Source organism: Solea senegalensis, linkage group LG3 (assembly GCF_019176455.1).
Source record: "Solea senegalensis isolate Sse05_10M linkage group LG3, IFAPA_SoseM_1, whole genome shotgun sequence".
Taxonomy (NCBI): domain Eukaryota; kingdom Metazoa; phylum Chordata; class Actinopteri; order Pleuronectiformes; family Soleidae; genus Solea; species Solea senegalensis.
This window is the reverse complement of record NC_058023.1, coordinates 204874-223860: the sequence shown is the minus strand read 5'-3', so window position 1 is coordinate 223860 and position 18987 is coordinate 204874. Positions and strand designations below refer to the sequence as shown.

At 44.1% G+C, this 18987-nt stretch overlaps 1 protein-coding gene across 3 annotated transcripts in view; it reads left to right on the top strand.

Annotated features, from left to right (window-relative positions):
• Nucleotides 1–746: 746 nt before the first annotated feature.
• The window catches only part of si:dkey-97m3.1 (fatty acyl-CoA reductase 1), a 27774-nt gene continuing 9533 nt past the window's right edge, over nucleotides 747–18987 (top strand). Inside the window, exons 1-2 of one of the 3 annotated variants that reach the window (XM_044021522.1) lie at nucleotides 747–930; nucleotides 15137–15409. In XM_044021522.1, the coding sequence (XP_043877457.1) occupies nucleotides 15221–15409 (189 nt within the window). In that variant the 5' untranslated portion in view covers nucleotides 747–930; nucleotides 15137–15220. Of the gene's footprint in view, nucleotides 931–11835; nucleotides 11857–12360; nucleotides 12659–15136; nucleotides 15410–18987 lie in introns of those variants that run through there. The other 2 variants (XM_044021520.1, XM_044021521.1) reach the window with 2 other exon arrangements.

The window sequence follows — 18987 nt, the reverse complement described above, 5'->3', positions numbered from 1 at the left end:
AGTTACTCCCGGGCAACAGGAGGGGTAATAACCAATATGGTGGCATTGGATGTCTGACGCCTGATTACTGGAATTATACACGAGGAAAATGAAATGTGTGCGTGTTTCAATGCAGACGTGTTTTACAGACAATAATACTGCCATTGATGTATTGATCACTTCAGGTGTTTAAATGCTGCTTTTGTGATCAGCAACTACTGCTTGACATAGTGTATTTCCTTTAAGGGATAATGAAAACGTGTAGAAATGAACTGATTAATGTGACATTTTCCACTAACAAAGGTCACAATCATGTCATGGAATCATTCCACACTTCCATTATTTCATCAAATATTTTGCTACTTCTGTCAGATTTATGGAGCCCTAATAAAAAAAAAACTGTTAAATGTTAGGCCCCCCAGTTTTCCACATTCTCTTGACACGCCCGTGTCCAGAAGACCCTCAGTTTACGACAGATAAAATATCTAATGTGAGGATTTGTATTCAAATATAATGTATTATGTATAATATATATATATACTGTATATATATATATATATATACTGTATATATATATATATATAATGTTCCAGTGTTTCTCATCATCTGAATTTAACTGCGCAAGAAAAAGATTGAACCGATAAAAAACATCACTTTCCAGTGAAGTTTGGCCTGGTTTGGTTTCAGCGGGACCGGCAGGACGAGGAGGGGAGGGCCCACGGGCGGAGACGACACGCCCTGCCCACTCATAATTGTGTGTCAGTGTGGCTCAGTCATTCGCAGTCTGCTCACTTACGGGAAGTCCACGTTCACGTTCACGGAGCGGAGATTTCCACGGTGGAAGTATCCCCGCAGCAGCTGCAGCCCGAGCCCAGGAGCGACCGGTGGGAGGAGGCAGAGAGTCCGCAGCTCACGCGCCGCACAACCGCAGGAGGAAGGAACATATTCACGGTAGGACGCGGTTCCTCGGTGTGTGTGTGTGCGTGTGTGTGTGTGTGTGTGCGTGTGTGTGTCGTTATTGAACGTGTTGTGAGTGGGTTCACTTTGAACGTGGCTGTGCGGAGGCAGCGCTGTCATGGCACGCAGCAGCTGCGGCGGCGGCGGCGGGAGCATCCTCACCCTCACCCCGCGGAGGAGAGCGTGAAAACATCAAATGTCAAAACTCTGAGATTAGGATTGAAATGACGTCTTCACTTGTTTATAAACCCGCGGAGCGCGGAGCGGAGACAGCGCTGCTTGGCACGGAGCTGTGGCCGCCTCCGACTGCGCGGCGGCGGGCAGACAGCGCCGCAGACAGCGTGGAGCAGCTGCGGGAAGCTAGCAGCCGCTCACCGGAAACAGAGCGCACCCGGCCTTCAAAATAAAAACACACCACTAGTACGCATTCAAGCAAAAAGTATGCATTTTGTGAGCTATAATAATCTTTATAATCATTTGAACTTATAAAGCTCGTAAAGCTTTCACAACGCTGCTGATCCACAGATCGCTGCATTCCACTGATGACTCATCGGTCCTGCCGGTCACTATTCACCTGCGGAACTTCTGTTAAGAGATTAGTATTAGTAGATGTTAATCAGAGCGTTTCTTAATGATACAGACTTGACATGAAGGTGACCTCTGATATGACCCCAGTGTTTACTCCACTGTGCCATTCTGTGACGTCTGAGGATGACGTCTTCTATTCAAGAAGAAACTGAAACCAAATCTAATGGAAAATAGATGCTAAACCTTTCCCATAGGCATTCAATCAAATGGGGTTCTTTTTGCAACTAGTGGAGCCGCCCCCTGGTGGCAATCCAATATAATCTTACTTCCTGATTAGCCTCCATAACAAACTGAAAGACGAGGTCCTTTCAACACCCGTAACTAACTATGAAGCGGTTCTTAAATATTTAATACTACTCAATTTATAACGTATTTAATTCTGCTCAAATTGAAAAGTTGGGACAGTTAATTGTTAAACGCTAAATCGACTATTAAAATAATAACTTCTCGTTCTTTTGTTGCTTCCTTTTTAATTTGTTTTTTACATCCAAAATATTTTTTTTGTTTTGTTTTACTTTGAAAAGTTGTACCGGAAGTAGCGTGTTAACAGCCACTGTTTTGACGCAACCAAACGTGAAAACCAGTTTTTTTACGGATTTATGACAACATTAAAAATCGTCCACATTGTGGACTGTGGACTGTCTCAGTGATGAATAACAGAAGAAGACTTCCGTGTGTGTGTGTGTGTGTGTGTGATGACACACACCTCATTAGCTTGTCTTCACGTCACTGATCCGTATGATGGACTTATTTGACTGTATTTCTAACCTTGGTCAAAGCTGGACACTCTGGGGGCGTCTTCAAAGAAATACAGGTTTCAGGTCCTGAAACGCCGTCTCTAAACCCAAACCTGTTCTGTGTGGACGGACCCTAAAGAGTGGCCAGGCCTGTTTTCCTTCAAAGTGTGGAATGTTTTTACCTGTGGAGAACAGAAACTCCCTACGCGTGTTAATAATAAGAAGAAGAAACTCCCTACATGTGTTAATAAGAAGAAACTCCCTACATGTGTTAATAATAAGAAGAAGAAACTCCCTACATGCGTTTATAAGAAGAAGAAGAAACTCACTACATGTGTTAATAAGAAGAAGAAGAAACTCCCTACATGCGTTTATAAGAAGAAGAAGAAACTCACTACATGTGTTAATAAGAAGAAGAAGAAACTCACTACAGCTTAACTGCAAAAAGAAAATGAGGTAAAAAGCGTGAAAATAAAACTTTAGGTTTCTTCTTCCTTTGTCTTTTAAATCTCGTCTTAATGAATATTTTGTAAAACCTCAAAATGCCGACGTTGTCAAATATTATTTTCTAGTTTTTTATTTATTACCGTTATTAAAATAAAAGATAATGATGAAAATGACTTTGCAAGCGTTTGTCGTGGTTTCGGTCGAGGGAGTTCAGTTTCGGTGGTTGACTGTGATGCTGCGTGTGTTTAATTTTAATACTAAAGACAATAAAACGTCTAATTAAAATGGGCGTGATGCACTTATATTTACCCGTTGTTGGATTGTAAGAACCTTCTGCTGTGTTGATTGGTGTGTGTGTGTGTGTGTGTGTGTTTATCTACCTTCAAATCACTGTTGTGTTTACACAGGAAAGTAAAAGTAAACTCCCGTGACGGCCTTTACATCTACTGTCTTACTTACTTACGTTTCTAATAACTCTTCAAATCTAGTCGTCGTCTGAACGTTTGCTTTGTGAACTCAAACATGAAGTAAACGCTCATCACAACGATTTAATCCAGGAGATTAGGGGACATGATCCAACAGGTTCTTGAGTTTGTTTTGTTTTAGCGTTGGCGATGGTGGAGTCACTTATATATAAAAAGTTTAAACGTCGGAGAATCGCGACTTCTGTGTAAAAACACGTCATAATCGGAGTCTTTGTAAATAAAAGGCCAGGACGTTGAGTCATGAGCTAAATGTGATGAATAATCATGTGCGTTGTGTTTTTGTAGGTCATTGTGTTGACGATGTGGTTACACATCACACAGTTTATGTCACGTGGGCTAACTGTAGCACGTTATTAGCGCAGCTCGCTAACACGTAAAGAGCAGCCACAAAAAAACAAAACTATCCAGAGTCAAGTCGAGTCGAGTCGAGTCGAGTCGAGCTACAACTGTTTATTGGAAAAATGCCATTCGAGGACAATGAGTCCACAGAAGAAGGACAAAACGATGCTGCTGCGTCTGCATTAATGTTAGCCTGATGCTAATATTACTCAGCTGATTTGACTCTGACTTTCACTCTCTGTAAGCCGCTAACTAAGTAGCCGAGCTAGCAAGCTAACACTAGCACAGCAGCGCGCCCAGATACTCGTTGTCTTTTATGATGTTTGTGGTATTTTCACCCCTGAAAGTTTGTGTGTGTGTGTGTGTGTGTGTGTGTGTGTGTGCGTGTGCTTCCAGTGTTTATCAGGTTTATAACAAACAACACTGATAAAATACAGAGTTCTAACACTAAATTTAAGCTGTCGGCCGTCGTGATGAAGTAGTAGCTGATCAACCTCCCGTCAGTCAGCGATCACTGAACACGTTAAAGCCACACAAACATTCATAATTCAAACACAACGATGGCAGAAATGTTTGTGCTGAGTCGTGGAACTGTGTCGTTCACTGCAGCGCTGAATGAAACCAAGCGGACACTCAAGTCGTGAAGTGGTGAATAAGGATGTGGAAGTAAAGCGACGGGAATCACTGGATCAGATATTAAACCAATAAAAATACAATCCAAACATCTGACGGTTAAAATGTAAATAAAAACAAAAAAACCCAAAAGCATTTTAGCTGAGTCATGTTTATTAAGCTGATATTTGGTCTATTTGGTAATGAGTCAGCACAAATGTGTTCCAAACAGATTCATACGTTCATAAACAGACCAGTAACTGCTCAGGAAAGTCTAACGTCGGCTGATTTCCAGTTTTCAATATATTTTTACTTACGAAGAGTTAACAACAAAAGTAATTTCTAAACATTTACACATAACAAAGATCCTCTTAAATCTCTCTTTTCTCTAACATCGTCCTCAGAAATCCAGTTTTTCACCATGAACTCTGTTTTACGTGATATATTTCCACGTGTGTCATTCACTCCTCCTCGTCCTCCTCCTCGTCCTCCTGCTCCTCCTCCTCGACATGCATGCATTATTTCTCTCCTCTTCCACCACACAGCAGCAGTGCAGGCGCTGCAGAGCCGCGTGTCTTCCTCGTCTTCATCAGATAAACATCAGTCTGTCCAGAGCAGCGACGGAGCTGATGAAAAAATGATTTTTCATCATTTCATTTTCTTGACGTTGACGTTGCAGTCACACACACACACACACACACACACACTGTGTGTTGTTTATTCCACGTATGACCATAAATCCCCGTGTGAATGCAGTTCCTTTGCTTCACTGTCAGCGTGGGTGTGGCCTCATCACATCTGAGCAACTGAGGGAGAAAAGTCACCCGTTCAAATATGTGTGAGCGTCAGAAACGTCCGAGTCCTGAGAATATCGAGGCGACTGCGGACGACGACGTTTAAATTCTTCAATGTGAATTTTTTCTGCTTTCTTTGCTGCGTTTGACCAAGAAATCAAGAAAACACAATCACACAAAAAAGCGAGGCGTTCGAGAACGTCGGCATTTCCAGGTTTGGCAAACGCCAGTCGACGCTTTCTGACGTTTTACACTTCATCGAGATAATAACCTGCAGTCGTGACTCTCATGAAATATAAATAACAGCTAAAACTAAGACATGTCCGTTTGTTGTCACATGACAGAATAATAAAACTTTAGTGACTCATCACTAATGACACTTGTGTTATAATTAGTTTATTTTTGACTTGGACGTGAACCAAAACATAAAGATTCTAACTGCTCATTATCTTTAATGTCGCCGTTAGTCATTTGGTCTTTGAAGGTTCAGCTCTTTTTTTTTTTTATTAAAACAAGTTTCTTAAAAATAAATGACATTTGATGAATTGAGCGTTTATTCTTTGAGCGTCGAGTTTACGAGGAAACTGGCACAAAAACAACGTTCCACTCTCATTATTGCAGTAAATGAAGCTGCTCTGTTTGATTTAGACCGTGTTTTTTAAATGAATTCCACCACAGTGCGTGCGTGCGTGCGTGCGTGCGTGCGTTGTTGAGCCGTCGTTTACGTCAGCGTCTTTTGTGCGACACAAACATGTGAGCGACACTGTGAAGCTTCTGGAACCGGACGAAGCTGTTTCTCCTCATTCCTCGGAGCGACACATCACCCGATGTTTGCTTCCCGTTCTCACGACTGCACGTACGATCCCGTCACTCAGCGCAGGGTTTGTTCAGCTTGTGTTTTGGTGTTTGTCGTCACGGCAGCGCGTAAAGAGCACAATCTGTGCTGTTGTTTACCGAGACAATAAACATGAAGTCAAGTAGGCGACGCACGCCGCCGTGTTCCCACAGAGCCTTAATGAAGACGTGTGGTTGTCTGCTTCTCACGGGAGGAGCAGCTTTCAACCAGGCCACACATAGTGAGGAGGAATGAGGAAGAATGAGGAGGAATGAGGAGATCATCCCTGATTGAACCTTTGTGCTTCATGTTTCCTGAGGGCTCGGTTCATGACGATCCTTCAGCAGACTCTTAAAACAAATGCACACAAATGTACTCGACTTGTTCTGAGGATTTCAAAGAGAAACCCTTTGAAGGGTCCGTTATGGCCCACATGAGTCCGGTTCATTCAGTATGTGCCGCAGTACAAACCGCAGACCTGAGCAGAACCCACATTCACTGCTGACTGTGCCTGTGTTTGCAGCTCAGCTGTTCACACAGTTTCAATCAAAACAGAGACAAAGAAGAAGAAGACGAGCGAACAGGTGCACCTGTGTACACACACACACACACACACACACACACCTGTACGACACATCGCTCAAACAAGAACCGTCATCATCATCATCATCATCATCATCACAGCTGGAATGGAATCTGAGGCTGAGAACACAACGTGTGCGTCAATCACTCAAGTATGCAGCCAACAACATGAGGCAAGGAATGAAGAACTCTCTGTTTATTCCTTCTTAGACTTTTTAGGATTCAAGAGTCCTCTGAATTATGATTCATCTGAATGATAATCTGAATGATAATCTGAATGATTAAAGCCACTTTTAAAACGTCAGAAAAGGGACTTCATCGAAGGCTTCGTCTTCGTCTCCGTCTCCGTCTCCGTCTCTCGTGGACCTCCAGACTGTGACGAGCTGAATGACCGTGAACCCCACATGGACTCGGGTCGTCTGTTCGCAGCATGTGGCAGCGAGGTCCAGTGACCGGCGCCCCCTGCAGGTCACAGTTGTCAAACACACTTGCGTGTTGAGACACGACGACATGTTTGTGTCTTGGCAGAAAACAATTGTATTGATATATAAACACAAGTTACTTTAGACACGTTTGTTTGTGCGGTTTAATGTGACACGTCGTCTGTCGTCTGGAGGAAAATAAGTATTTACATACATAACGACAGCAGTTCAGATCCACGTCTTTGAGTTGTTGATAATATAATGAGCACGTACTGTAAGATAGTCTGTGCTCGTACAGCGAGGACACACGGCGAGTCCATTTAACTGCTTTATTTTACTGGTGTTCATCATCAGAGGCTGCTTCTTCTTCTTCTTCTTCTTCTTCTTCTTATCATTGCCTCTGTGAAGCCTGTGCCGTGGTTCTTTGGTCGCTGAGACCTCATGGATCGGTTTGTTGAGCTGTGCTGAAGGTGAAGTCGCTGCACCTGTTTCTTTCAGCCGCCTGTCAATCAAGGCGTCTTTCTTCCACCTCCACAAGACGAGCAGGAAGAGCAGGATCTGTGAGGTGCAGCCTCTGACGGACCACGACTGTCTGGACCGACAGGTCACACCAGCTCTGCCGTGCACGTGTGTCCTGTACACTCTTTTCTTTTCAAGGCCGGAACAACACAATCATGCCGTGTGTGTGTGTGTGTGAGACACGTCGTTCCTCTCATACCTCAGTCTTTCTTTCCCTGAGACCGGAGCACAAATATCTCTCTTCTTTGGGATTAGAGATGGAGGTCATTAGAGGTGGAAATCACAGCGGACCACGTGTTACGCATCAGTAATATCACGATACAGCGATTCTGTGAGAATCAATGTGTTGCAAGACGATCTCAAAGCGATACATTACGAAATCTGTGTCACTGAAGAAAAGATTAACGTGAAGGATTTCTCTCAATCATTGAAACAGCGCCTCCGTGAGGAGACGCCCGGCCATCGAAACTGGCAGGGACTGTTTACTTTAAATCGCCTTGATTTGTTAATTCATGTGATCGATATTTGCCCTGGAGAATCGCTTATCAATATAGCAGCAGATACGTTGACACACCCCGTCCTCAAATAAAGCTTAAAACATCTTAAATCCCGGTTTTATCAAATGAAATATCCCATCAGCACTCATTTTTGTTTCTCCTCCTTTTTCTCTGCAAGACCATGTTTTCACTCCAGTGCCAGGAAGAGTGCAGCCTCTTATAATCCGTCCCTGGAGTCTTGTATCCAGCGCCTGACACACACACACACACACAGACACACACACACAGACACAGACACACACACACAGACAGACACACACAGACACACACACACAGACTGTCGTTGTGGCAGCATTTTTATTCTTTTCATTCAGAAAACCTGTTTTAATTCTTGACTCGTCGACAGATTCTGGACGTTTCGATGACGTCACAGTTGAACTTCAGTAAGCAGTGTGTTCTGTGTGGTTATGGGATGGTGTTCCCATGACCACACTGACCAAACATGAGATTATGGTATAGAGTTTATCCTGTGTAATTCTGGATTACGGTAGTGTTCAAAACCATCAAACCTAATCTGCATGTGGACGGATTCTCATCAGCTGGTGTCGATGCTCCTCCGTTCATTAATTATGAACGTGTGTGTGTGTGTGTGTGTGTGTTGGTCACAGATATTGGTTTCCATGCTGGCACTGGTGTGTGTTGTTCAAAAAGAGGGAGGAGTCATTAAAGATAAGGCGGTGTGTCGCGCCTCACTGAGGTTTCAGGTTGATGCTGATGCATATTGTAAATGTAATGAGAGCGTGTGCACGTGTAGATGTCAGAGTTATTCACTGCTCTGCTGTTCATGTCAGGATCTGTGTGGAAGCATGATCACCCCACATGCACTAAAGTCTGGACCTTCTCCAGAGGTTGTCTGGACCTTCTCCAGAGGTTGCCTGGACCTTCTCCAGAGGTTGTCTGGACTCTGGACGTTATCGTGTATGCAAATGTGTGGAGAAGTCAGTCCACAGATTCTCCTGAGATTCCTCCGTCAGGTCCCTCGTCTCCTCTCTGGACAATGTTCTAAGTGAGCCCATTGGAGAATGCAGCTCATGAAACTGCAGGTCGTCCACAGCCCGTGTTCGGTCCTCTGGTTCATCTTCAGAGAAGCTTTGGCTTCTATTTCCTGACGTTCTTGCCTGAAACTGGCGTCTCATTGAATAATCATTAGTTTCCAGATCTTTTGTCTTCCATGTCATCACCCAGATAAACATGGGCGTCGATAAACCGTCGGCGAGTGAATGTCACTGATCCTGAGTCTGTACTGTGTCGAGCATCAAAGAAACTCGACCCAAAGGTCTTTCAGGAAAAGAGCGGTCGCTTTGTCGTCGTCTAATAAGACACCTCGTTATTAGATTGGATGAATTAGAGTGAATCATAAACATGAAACATGGATGAGTGAAGGTAGTTTCAAGGATGTGCAGATCCCGGCCTCTTCCCACATTAAGATAATGAGCCTGCGGGGAAGTGATCGGGCGTCTGTGGCCGAGTCTGTTTCTGTCGTAAATCGCCAATTACAGCCTCCTACCATTGTGAACTGCGTGTCTCCATATGTGAGCGGGGCAGGCTGATGACTCTTCTGTCAGCCGCTGAGATAATGGCCGCCTCAGATCCATCATAAAACAACCACTGGGCTCCATAAAACGCACACAAACACACACACGCACACACACGCACACACACGCACTCCCCCACACACACATAACAGTGCTCAGTATCAGTGTGACGATGAATCATTTCTTTGACATGAAGCTTGTTAACGCATCTGCAACAGGAAGTGCAGTGCAGTGCACTCTAGGAAACAAATCTGACCATCAGCTGTACTTGGAACGTTAGATATACCAGAGGTGTCAGAACACAGAAGTGTTTCTCACAGATTGTGTACAGATTATAGATTATCACAGCAGCATGTCGAGTGGTCAGTGAGACGCAGATTAGATAAGTGCAGCAAACATGTCACTTTCAGGGAAGCTCGGCTTCTCCGGGAGTGGGCGGAGCCTTTTCTGTCTCAGTCTCACGCAAAAGTTTGAGAATGAAATTTAGAAACATTGTTTGTTATTTGCTCATTTCTGTTTGTTTATAACACAATAATCATATAATACAGTGTGAATTAAAACAAGTTTATGGCAGATTTACTGTCACATGAAGACTGAAGAAATCAGCTGAAGCAGATTTGATCTCATTTACAGAAACATTTCACAAATCTGACGTGTTTATAAACATAACATAGACACTTTTTAACCTAAATATGTTCCTTTCAGATTCAAAACACACATTCTAGAAGCGCGTGAGACACTTTTAGGTAATTGTCAAGTTACATAAAGATATGAATGGTTTCCACGTTTAACTCGTGAAGAACACACAGAACTATGAAGTCCATTCTTTGTTGGAAGTGTTGTTTTATGTAGTGAAGGTGGCAGGAACAGTCACTTCCTGCGACGTCCTGCCAACAGCGAGACACGCGAGTGCCTCTGTTTTTGTGTGGGATTCAAACCGCGGATCCCGTCTGAGCCTGAGCCAGGTGTCACCACCTGACACCACAGCACCAGGACGCTCCGTCACACCGACACCACGGTGTAATTACAGAATCTCCCGCTACCGTTACACGCAGTGACAATAAGACATTAAACACAAGCTCACACTCACCTGTGAGGCGTGACCTTCATTCATATATTTATATATATTTATTTTTTTAGCTGCCCGGAGGAAGAGAAGAGCGGCCACTTTAGTGTGTGTGGTGATGTGTAAATGTAATCTCGGCGTTTGTTTCCAGGGCTTCGTCATCGTGGAGGAGTTCCGTGTGTGGGATTCCCAGGGTTTGCTATTCAAAGGGAAGGAATTTCAGGATTTGTCAGTCGTCTTGAGTGTTCCTCTGACTGTTTACTAAATCCCTCTGAGTTGCTTAGCAACACTTTTCACTCTCATTTCAATAACTCTGTAACAAAGTGTTTATCTGCTCTCACAACGCTCCACCCTGTCACCGAACAAGGAAACCACACTAACTCACAACGAGGACGAAAGGGTCGCTCACTGCGTCTTGTGCCCTTGGTTCTGAAACTGTGGTACGTGGACCACCGGTGGTACACAAGCTTCCTCTCCCTTGGCTCGGTGTTTTCTCAGGTGGTAACTTGGTATAAAAAGTTGGTGTGACATAAGTATGTTATGTGCTTTAGGCAAAGTCTTTGTCTACAGAGGCCGCCATCTTGTGCCGGTTTGTTTACAGAGGCCGCCATCTTGTGCCGGTTTGTGTTTCACGTTTTGAAGCAGGAGCTCGATACAAAAACTAAGACCTGGTGTCTGAAGGTCGCTGTAGATCCCAGACGTTTGAAGGAGTCTTCAGTTCACTCTGACCGTTAGATTCTCACTAATTATGACTCACTGGACCTTTAATGTTGCTATATAATTTAATATAATGAGTTAAATTAGTTTAGAGCGGCTGTGGGGGTTTTCCCCACACACACACACACACATATTTATACTGTGTATACAGGAAAAAGCAGCAGTCACCATGGCAACATTTGGACACAAAAAACAGAACAGGAAACACTGACATCTAACGTTGTGTGATGACATCATTGAATAAACAACATGGAGAAGTTGAGCAGTCAGTGTTTCCCCAGCAGTGAGTCATGTTGTGTTAACATCTTTAATCCTTACACTGTTTGTTTGATGTGAGAATGAATGAATGAATGAATGAATGAATTAACTAACTCATTGATCACAGTCTCTGATCAGTTTTTTCAGTGTGAGTGATTATTTTGCGTCATGGAGCAAAGAAACCTCACGATGTTCAGGTCGTTTATCGATCGCAGTCGCGACGACGGCGTTCTCGCGACGACACGAGCGGCTGAGTTCTGAACCAGAGGAAGTTTATGGAGAGATTTGTGAGGGGAAGACGTCATGTGACCGGCAGTGGTGTTGGGAGTGAGCGAGTGACGGAGGCGCTGATGTGGTTTATGAGACCTGTGAAGGATGGGACTACGGTAACACTGGTCGACAATTCTCCCACTAATGTTAGCTCATGGTACGTTTATCTAATCTTTATTCTATAGTCGTTCCCCGCACTCACACACTCTCTGTAGGGTAAGACAAACATGGACTCGCCCTAACCTCAGATTATCAGACGATCTCTGTAGGTGTTTAAATGTCTCAGTTACAGTCACAGGTGCCCCCCAGTGTCTTTAAGGTGAACAGAGTCTGGAGTCTTTAATTGTCACTCTTATACATTAACATTATTCAGCCTGACGTTAACGTCGTGCTTCTTTAATTATCGGCTGCATTTTTCAGCATTTTCCTCCTTCTGTTTTTCCCACACTCTCACCGACGCCTCCCTGCTCCTTCCAGCGCCGTCGCCTTTTGTCCGTGTATAATGGCGTCAGTCAGCGTGCAGCTGTGCAGCGTTCTTCTTTCTTACCCACGTCTCCAGCAGCACTCGGCTGACCCACTCATGCAGGGGCGGCTGAGCGGAAAGACCGGAGAGCTGCAGAGCTGCAGAGCTGCAGAGATTCAGAGCTGCAGAGCTTCAGAGCTGCAGAGCTAGAATAAACTTGGACTAATATCCAGTATAATATCCAGTAGATCAGCCTCAGTGAGAGCCATGCTCAGTATCAGTATCAGTAAGTCACCAGATCTGATATCAGACGGAGAGTAAAATGAAAATCAGCAGCAGCATTTTCGCCGAGTCATGTTTTCAGCTCTTTTTTTCTTCTTTATGGAAACAACTGAGTCATTGTTTCACAGCTGGAGAATTCTATCTTTAAAAGTCTAAAATGACGTGATGTTGTGATTATTCCACACTGAAGCCTCGCTGACGGTCACAGGGGCAGGTGAGAGGTGAAGCTGTGTCTTTGTGTGTGTGTGTGTGTGTGTAACCTCAGAAGAATGCAGTGTGCGTGTGTGTGCGTGCGTGTGTGTCATGAATCTGGGTCGTGTGCACTCGTTCCAACTCTTTTCCAGCCGCGGGAACATTTCCATTGTCAGGCGTTAATCTGTAGTGACTTTCAGCTTCTCTGCCCTTGTCCTCGCGTCCACAGGGAATCTGTGTCCAGCACAGAGCTGGGATGTCGTGGAGCGTCAGCACAGGACCGTGACTCTGACCTCTGACCTCTGACCACGTTCATCACGTCTGTTTCAAATCTGCATTTGTCGCCTGCTCTGTGATTTATAGATGCAGGAAGAAAAGAATCTGTGTAACTGTGAACACACACACACACACACACACACCTTTCTCCTGTGTTTGTGCAGGGTGTGTGTCACTGAGTGTGTGTTCACAGATGAAAGAGTGAAGGAGAAACAAAGCAAGTAAATACAAGATAGTTTGTAATGTGGGCCGCGTCGGGCTCAGGAGGATTTGTTTCTCATGTCACGAGTGAAGACATGAAAGACACGACATGTGTAAAGACGTGAGAGACACGACGTGTGTGAAGACGTGAGAGACACGACGTGTGTGAAGACGTGAGAGACACGACGTGTGTGAAGACGTGAGAGACACGACGTGTGTGTACAAATCATAGCTGCAGTGAATCAGAGAGAAAAGAGCTGAGCGAGCGTCAGGAAACGTCACAAACGTGTTCTGACTGCGACTCCAGCAGAGACGGGAGGTGTTGTCGTTGTGGTTGTAGCAGACGTTGTGGTTGTAGTTGCAGCTGTCGCTGTTGTTGTTGTTGTCTGTTGTGTTGCGTTGTGGTTGTAGTTGCAGTTGTTGTTGGTTGTTGTTGTAGTTGTTGTTGTGGCTGTGTTCTTTGTGGTTGTAGTTGTTGTTGTGGTTGTCAAGTTGTAGTTGCTGTTGTTGTTGTAGTTGTTGTTGTGGTTGTGTACTTGTTGTTGCTGTGGTTGTAGTTGTTGTTGTTGTTGTATGTAGCTGTTGTTGTAGTTGTTGTAGTTGTTGTTGTTGTTGTTTTGTGGTTGTCGTTGTTGTTGTGGTTGTAGTTGTTGTTTTGTTGTAGTTGTTGTTGTGGTTGTAGTTGCTGTTGTGGTTGTAGTTGTTGTTGTTGTTGTATTGTTGTTGTTGTTGTGGTTGTAGTTGTCGTTGTAGTTGTTTGTGTTGTTGTAGTTGTTGTTGTGGTTGTAGTTGTTGTTGTTGTGGTTGTAGTTGTCATTGTGGTGGTTGCACACAGATGAGCAGCAGCATGTTTGTAGTACTGAATGGACGCCTGGAGTTCAGATTCTTATGGGTTCTGTCACGAGCGACTGGTTCTAACATCACTCATAAGAACCTGAACTCCTATTGGACGACACCAGCTGTCAATCACTCCGGAGTCCGTCTGAATCTGTTCAGAAAATGTAGAAAAATGATGATTAAATGTTTCATTTTGTCCACAAACCAAAATCTTTCACTAGTTTTTCATGATTTCTTTGTTATTGTGAGCAAAGAAACACTTTAAAACACTGAGTCATCATCGTCGTGTGCTGTGATATTGTATTGATTCTTCAAAGTGCTGCATCGATGTGGTCTGTATTTATATTTCACTTAAAGCTGCTTTACTCTACAGTCTCACCATTCACACATTCACACATTCACTCCACGGCTACCCTTTAAGACACAAATCAACAATAATCATAATTCATGGCCTCGCTTCTGCAATGTGTTGTTGTTCTGTGTCTGTGAAGACGAGGACAAAGTCTGAAAATAGTCAATGTTTGACGTGTTTGAATCATGAGCGTCAAATAAAATCTCCAATAAAACACGGGTAAATATGTAAAGATGAGCAGTTACGCAAAGGATGCTGGGAAAAACAGCGATGAGCCAACAAGGCTGCAGTCGAATAACAGACGCTGAGGAAGTCACTGAAGAACTGTGACTTTAACTGCGCTCATACAAATGATTGTGTTTAGATGAACTCTCACACACACACACACACACACATGTGTGCGACGCAGTGGCAGCAGCTCCAGATTTACTGGAGAGCAGACACAGTCCATTACAACAGCAACTGATCCAGTTAAAGCTGTCACACAAAAGAAAAGAGAGGCGTGATAGGAGGAGGAGGAGGAGGAGGGACGCTGAAGGGCAAGTCTGGGTCACTTTATCTTAGGTAAATGTGTGTCTTGCAGTCTTTTGTGAGACGTTGGTCAACATCGTTGTTCAGACGCTCAGTGTGTGTGTGTGTGTGTGTGTGTGTGTGTGTGTGTGTGTGTGTGTCGTCAGACTGACCGTGAACATTCTCCTCTCTCTGTAACTCTGTGTCTGAATATTCATCTCATTTGCATATTATTAGCACGTTTCCTCCGCCTCTCTGAAGGTCAAAGCACAAACAACTGAAGTGCATATGTCACTCACTGTTATGCTCCGCCTCCTTCTGCAGGAGCGGCCTGAAGCCCAGTACCACGACGGGTCGGGAGAACACAGGACGGACGGTTCGAGCAGACTGACGGACACCTGCAGCAGCATGGGCTCCATCGCAGAATACTACGCCGGCAAGAGCGTCCTGATCACGGGAGCCACGGGCTTCATGGGCAAAGTTCTGGTGGAGAAGCTGCTGAGGTCGTGCCCCGAGGTCAAAGCCCTCTACGTCCTGGTCAGACCCAAAGCCGGACAGTCCATGCAGCAGAGGGTCAGCGACATGATGAAGTCCAAGGTAAGGTTCAAAGTCTTTGACCGTGTCCTTGTCCAGAACGGTCCTGGTCCGGCCCGGTCACAAACCCAGGTCTTTCTCTGGAAAGGCAAGGGTTCTCACCACTGAGCCACCATGCCCCGCCCCTCCATGTGAAACCAGATAATAATAAAAACTGAGAAATGAGTTTGGAATCATCAGTTTGGTTAAAATCGGAACACGACGTTGACATGATAGCAGACCTTTTTCTCACTTCCTGTCACGGCAAAAATTCCCCAAAATTTCCTCAAGAAACTTTGGAATAAACACGACAAACTTTTGTCTGACCATGACCTGACTTCTGGGGGCGCTATGGAGCTATGAGAGAGTTCATGTCGTTCTGTTTATGTTAAAGTTTTCCAAAAGTACTTTTCCTGCCATTTTAACGAGGCCACTGAGGCCACGCCCCTTTGAGGTAGAGAAAACGCCCTTAACGAGTTTCTTCAACACTATCTGTTTTTGTTTTTACAAAATGGCCAACCTCTGGGTGGGCGGAGCTAATGGACGTACATTAGAAATGAGTTTAGAATCACGAGAGCAGCGAGTTTACCGAGTAAAATCGGAACAACTGTGTGCGACTTGGACACGATAGATTCTGCATAATAATAATCATAACAACAATAATAATAATAATAATAATAACGTCAGCAGGACAGTAGGTTCCTCCCTCTTCGGGCTCTAATAATTAACTCTACGATCAGTTTCATCTGCGTTCATCTCTCAGCACCTCAGATTCTGTTCTGCACTGAATGTTCTTTAGTGTGGATGGATGCTGAGTTAGCATCCACGCTAATGCTGTCCACTCTTCATTATTGATCACAAACGACATTAAATAATTATTTTTCATCATAAAATGAAAGTATTGACTGCTTTGCTTTTACGTCGGTTTATGTGAAAACGTTAATTAACGTTGGATAAGAAGGCGTCTCCCGCATCTCCAAGGTGCTGTCGCTGCTGCAGCTGCTGAGTATTTTATGAAACCTGACAAATAAACAAATGTTTGTGCTAATCTTTCACATAAACCAGCTGCAATAATCTAATCTGAAGTATATTAAGAATAATTCATTTTTTTGTGTTTTAGATCATAAAACAAACCTGGCAGTTTAAGGGTTAAAAATGAATATTTCATATGAATGGAAAGGACTGATATTGATATTTACAGCTTGTACTTTTATGAGCACATTTTGGTGTTAACGTAACGTATTTGAAGGTGAATATTGTGTTTGGAGTGTAAAGTGACAGCCTTAATCATCCTGATACTAAAAGAGTGACTCATTTATTTTATTGTGAAACAACGAGTGACGCAGGTGATTTTTGAATTCCAACATATTTTCAGAGACGAACAATGACAGTCATTTATTTATGTCGCTGGATCTGTGTCGTCAGACTAAACTTCATAACAGGCGGCCATTGTGTAACCAACCACCAACACGAGTGTTTGAGCTCAGTCACATGACTCACGGGGACCAACGGGGACAATATGGGGACAACGTGTCAAAGCTGACGACTATTGTGCAATCAAATAAGACTCCTGGTGTCTGTGACACAATAAAAGTCTCCCGCTGTTCAACAGAGAGAAAAGTGTCAAGTTACACGTTCTTTTCCATTTTAACTTAACTTAACTTAACTCTCCACTTTATTTCAGAAGAAAAGAAGTCTGAGTGAACAATTAGAGCGGTGTTAAGTGTTTTAATAAGTTTATATAAACGTCATATCTGGTGTCTTTTGGTGTTTTAGTCTTTGTTGGAGTTCTTTTATGTATTTGAATCTCTGGGTGTGTCTTAAATGTTTTATGTTTATACAGCACACATTTTTAAATGTATAAATTAAATGGATTGGATTCGGTGATAATTCAGTTAAAAGGTTGTTTTCTGCTCAATTTGACGCAGAATCATATCAGAATCATGTCAGCCTGTTGAACTGGATCAGATGAGTCATGTGATTCCATTGTATCTGTATGAAGACAACAAAAGTGTTCTATTCTTTTATTGATGACCTTTAAATAACAGAGTATTTGACCCTTTGACCCTTCACTGATATTCACTGATATGGATGTGTGAGTGATCTGCTGCTCGTCTCATTCTCACAGTGTCTGTTATCAGGACTCTCACACACACACACACACACACACACACACACACACACACACACAGGCTCTCAGTCCAGAAGTGATGTCATTAAATTTCCACGACGAGGCCTCGAGTACCACTTGGTATTCATGGTCGTTCCCTGGTCGTTGTTCCTCTTCTTCTCAGAATGAGGATAATTCATGAAGGGGAACGGTGAGTCGTCCTCTTCCTCCTTCAGGCCACACCAGTATCTTCCTTTACCACCGGTTGCTAGGTAACCACCTCCAGATCTGTCCGATGGAGCTGCCCCGAGCAGGAGAAGGACACGCTGATAGGAAAGTGTTCGTCAGCGAGCGCTGACTCTGACATTTGAGCGGTGTCTGCCTGCCTGTCTGCCTGTCTGCCTGTCTGTCTGTCTGTGAGGGACGGGTTCAGGTGGGAGGTGGAATGTTCGAAGAAGGAAAGAGAGCACTTTACGCTTCAGGGCGTGACCTTTGTAGAAGACGTTGACCCTGAACGCCTCGTGGACGATTATTGATCAGAACTCGTGCACCAAAGGTTCATGAAATGAAATAATACTGTTTCCTTTGTTCAGACCTCTGTGGTCAGATGATGTTCTTCCTCTCATAGTGTTCTTCTTACATGTATTTATTTAAGCGTGCTAACTTTTTAATCTAAACTAAAACCTCACCACGAACCATGAGCTCATTCCTGAAATAGCAGACGTCATGTGACGCCGTCTCTGCTGCTTCTGTTCAGGAAACTAGTCCCACCTGTGTTCTCTGCACTCCAGGAATTTAAAAAACGTTGTCGCTCTCTGTCACGCACATGATGATTGTCACTAATTATTACACAGTAATAATTAGTGACAATCATCGTCCTGATGCAACCGCTGAGTGATTGACAGCTTAGCGTCTGAACGCCTGGAACACGACGCCGCTGCCCCAGATCTACATTTACTGTCATCACGTTTGTACCGATCGTCCCTTCAGTCCTTCACCACTCCCAGTCAGTCAGTCCGTCTGTCTGTCTGTCCGTCTTCACACTTTCCCTCACAGATCTCATCTTCAGCGTCGTCCGTGGACGAGGAAAAAGCGCCGCGTGTCGGCGTTCCCGCTCTCGTCCTCTGATTCTGACTCGCTTATCCGCCGCGTGTCAGGAAATGGAGGTCACTGCTGAAGGTGCAGCTGCTAATTGCTTCTGTCTGACACACTTTTAGAAAAACCTTCCTCTCTACAGTTATTCAGCGTCACAGTTACAGTTAAAGAGGGGAAACGAGCTAGAGATGCTATCATGGAGGTCTGCGGAGTAAGCCGGGACTTTAATGGTTCTTTATTTCTCTGAACGTTTTAGTGAATCTGAAGTGGGTTCATGGTCAAAGAACGTGTGAAAGTCCGTGTTCCTCGTTCCAAACACCACGTCAGGCTGACATTTCCCTGAAGTTCCAGTGTCTTCTGTCCCTGTGGTCGCGTCGGCTCGCCGCGACGAGAGCTC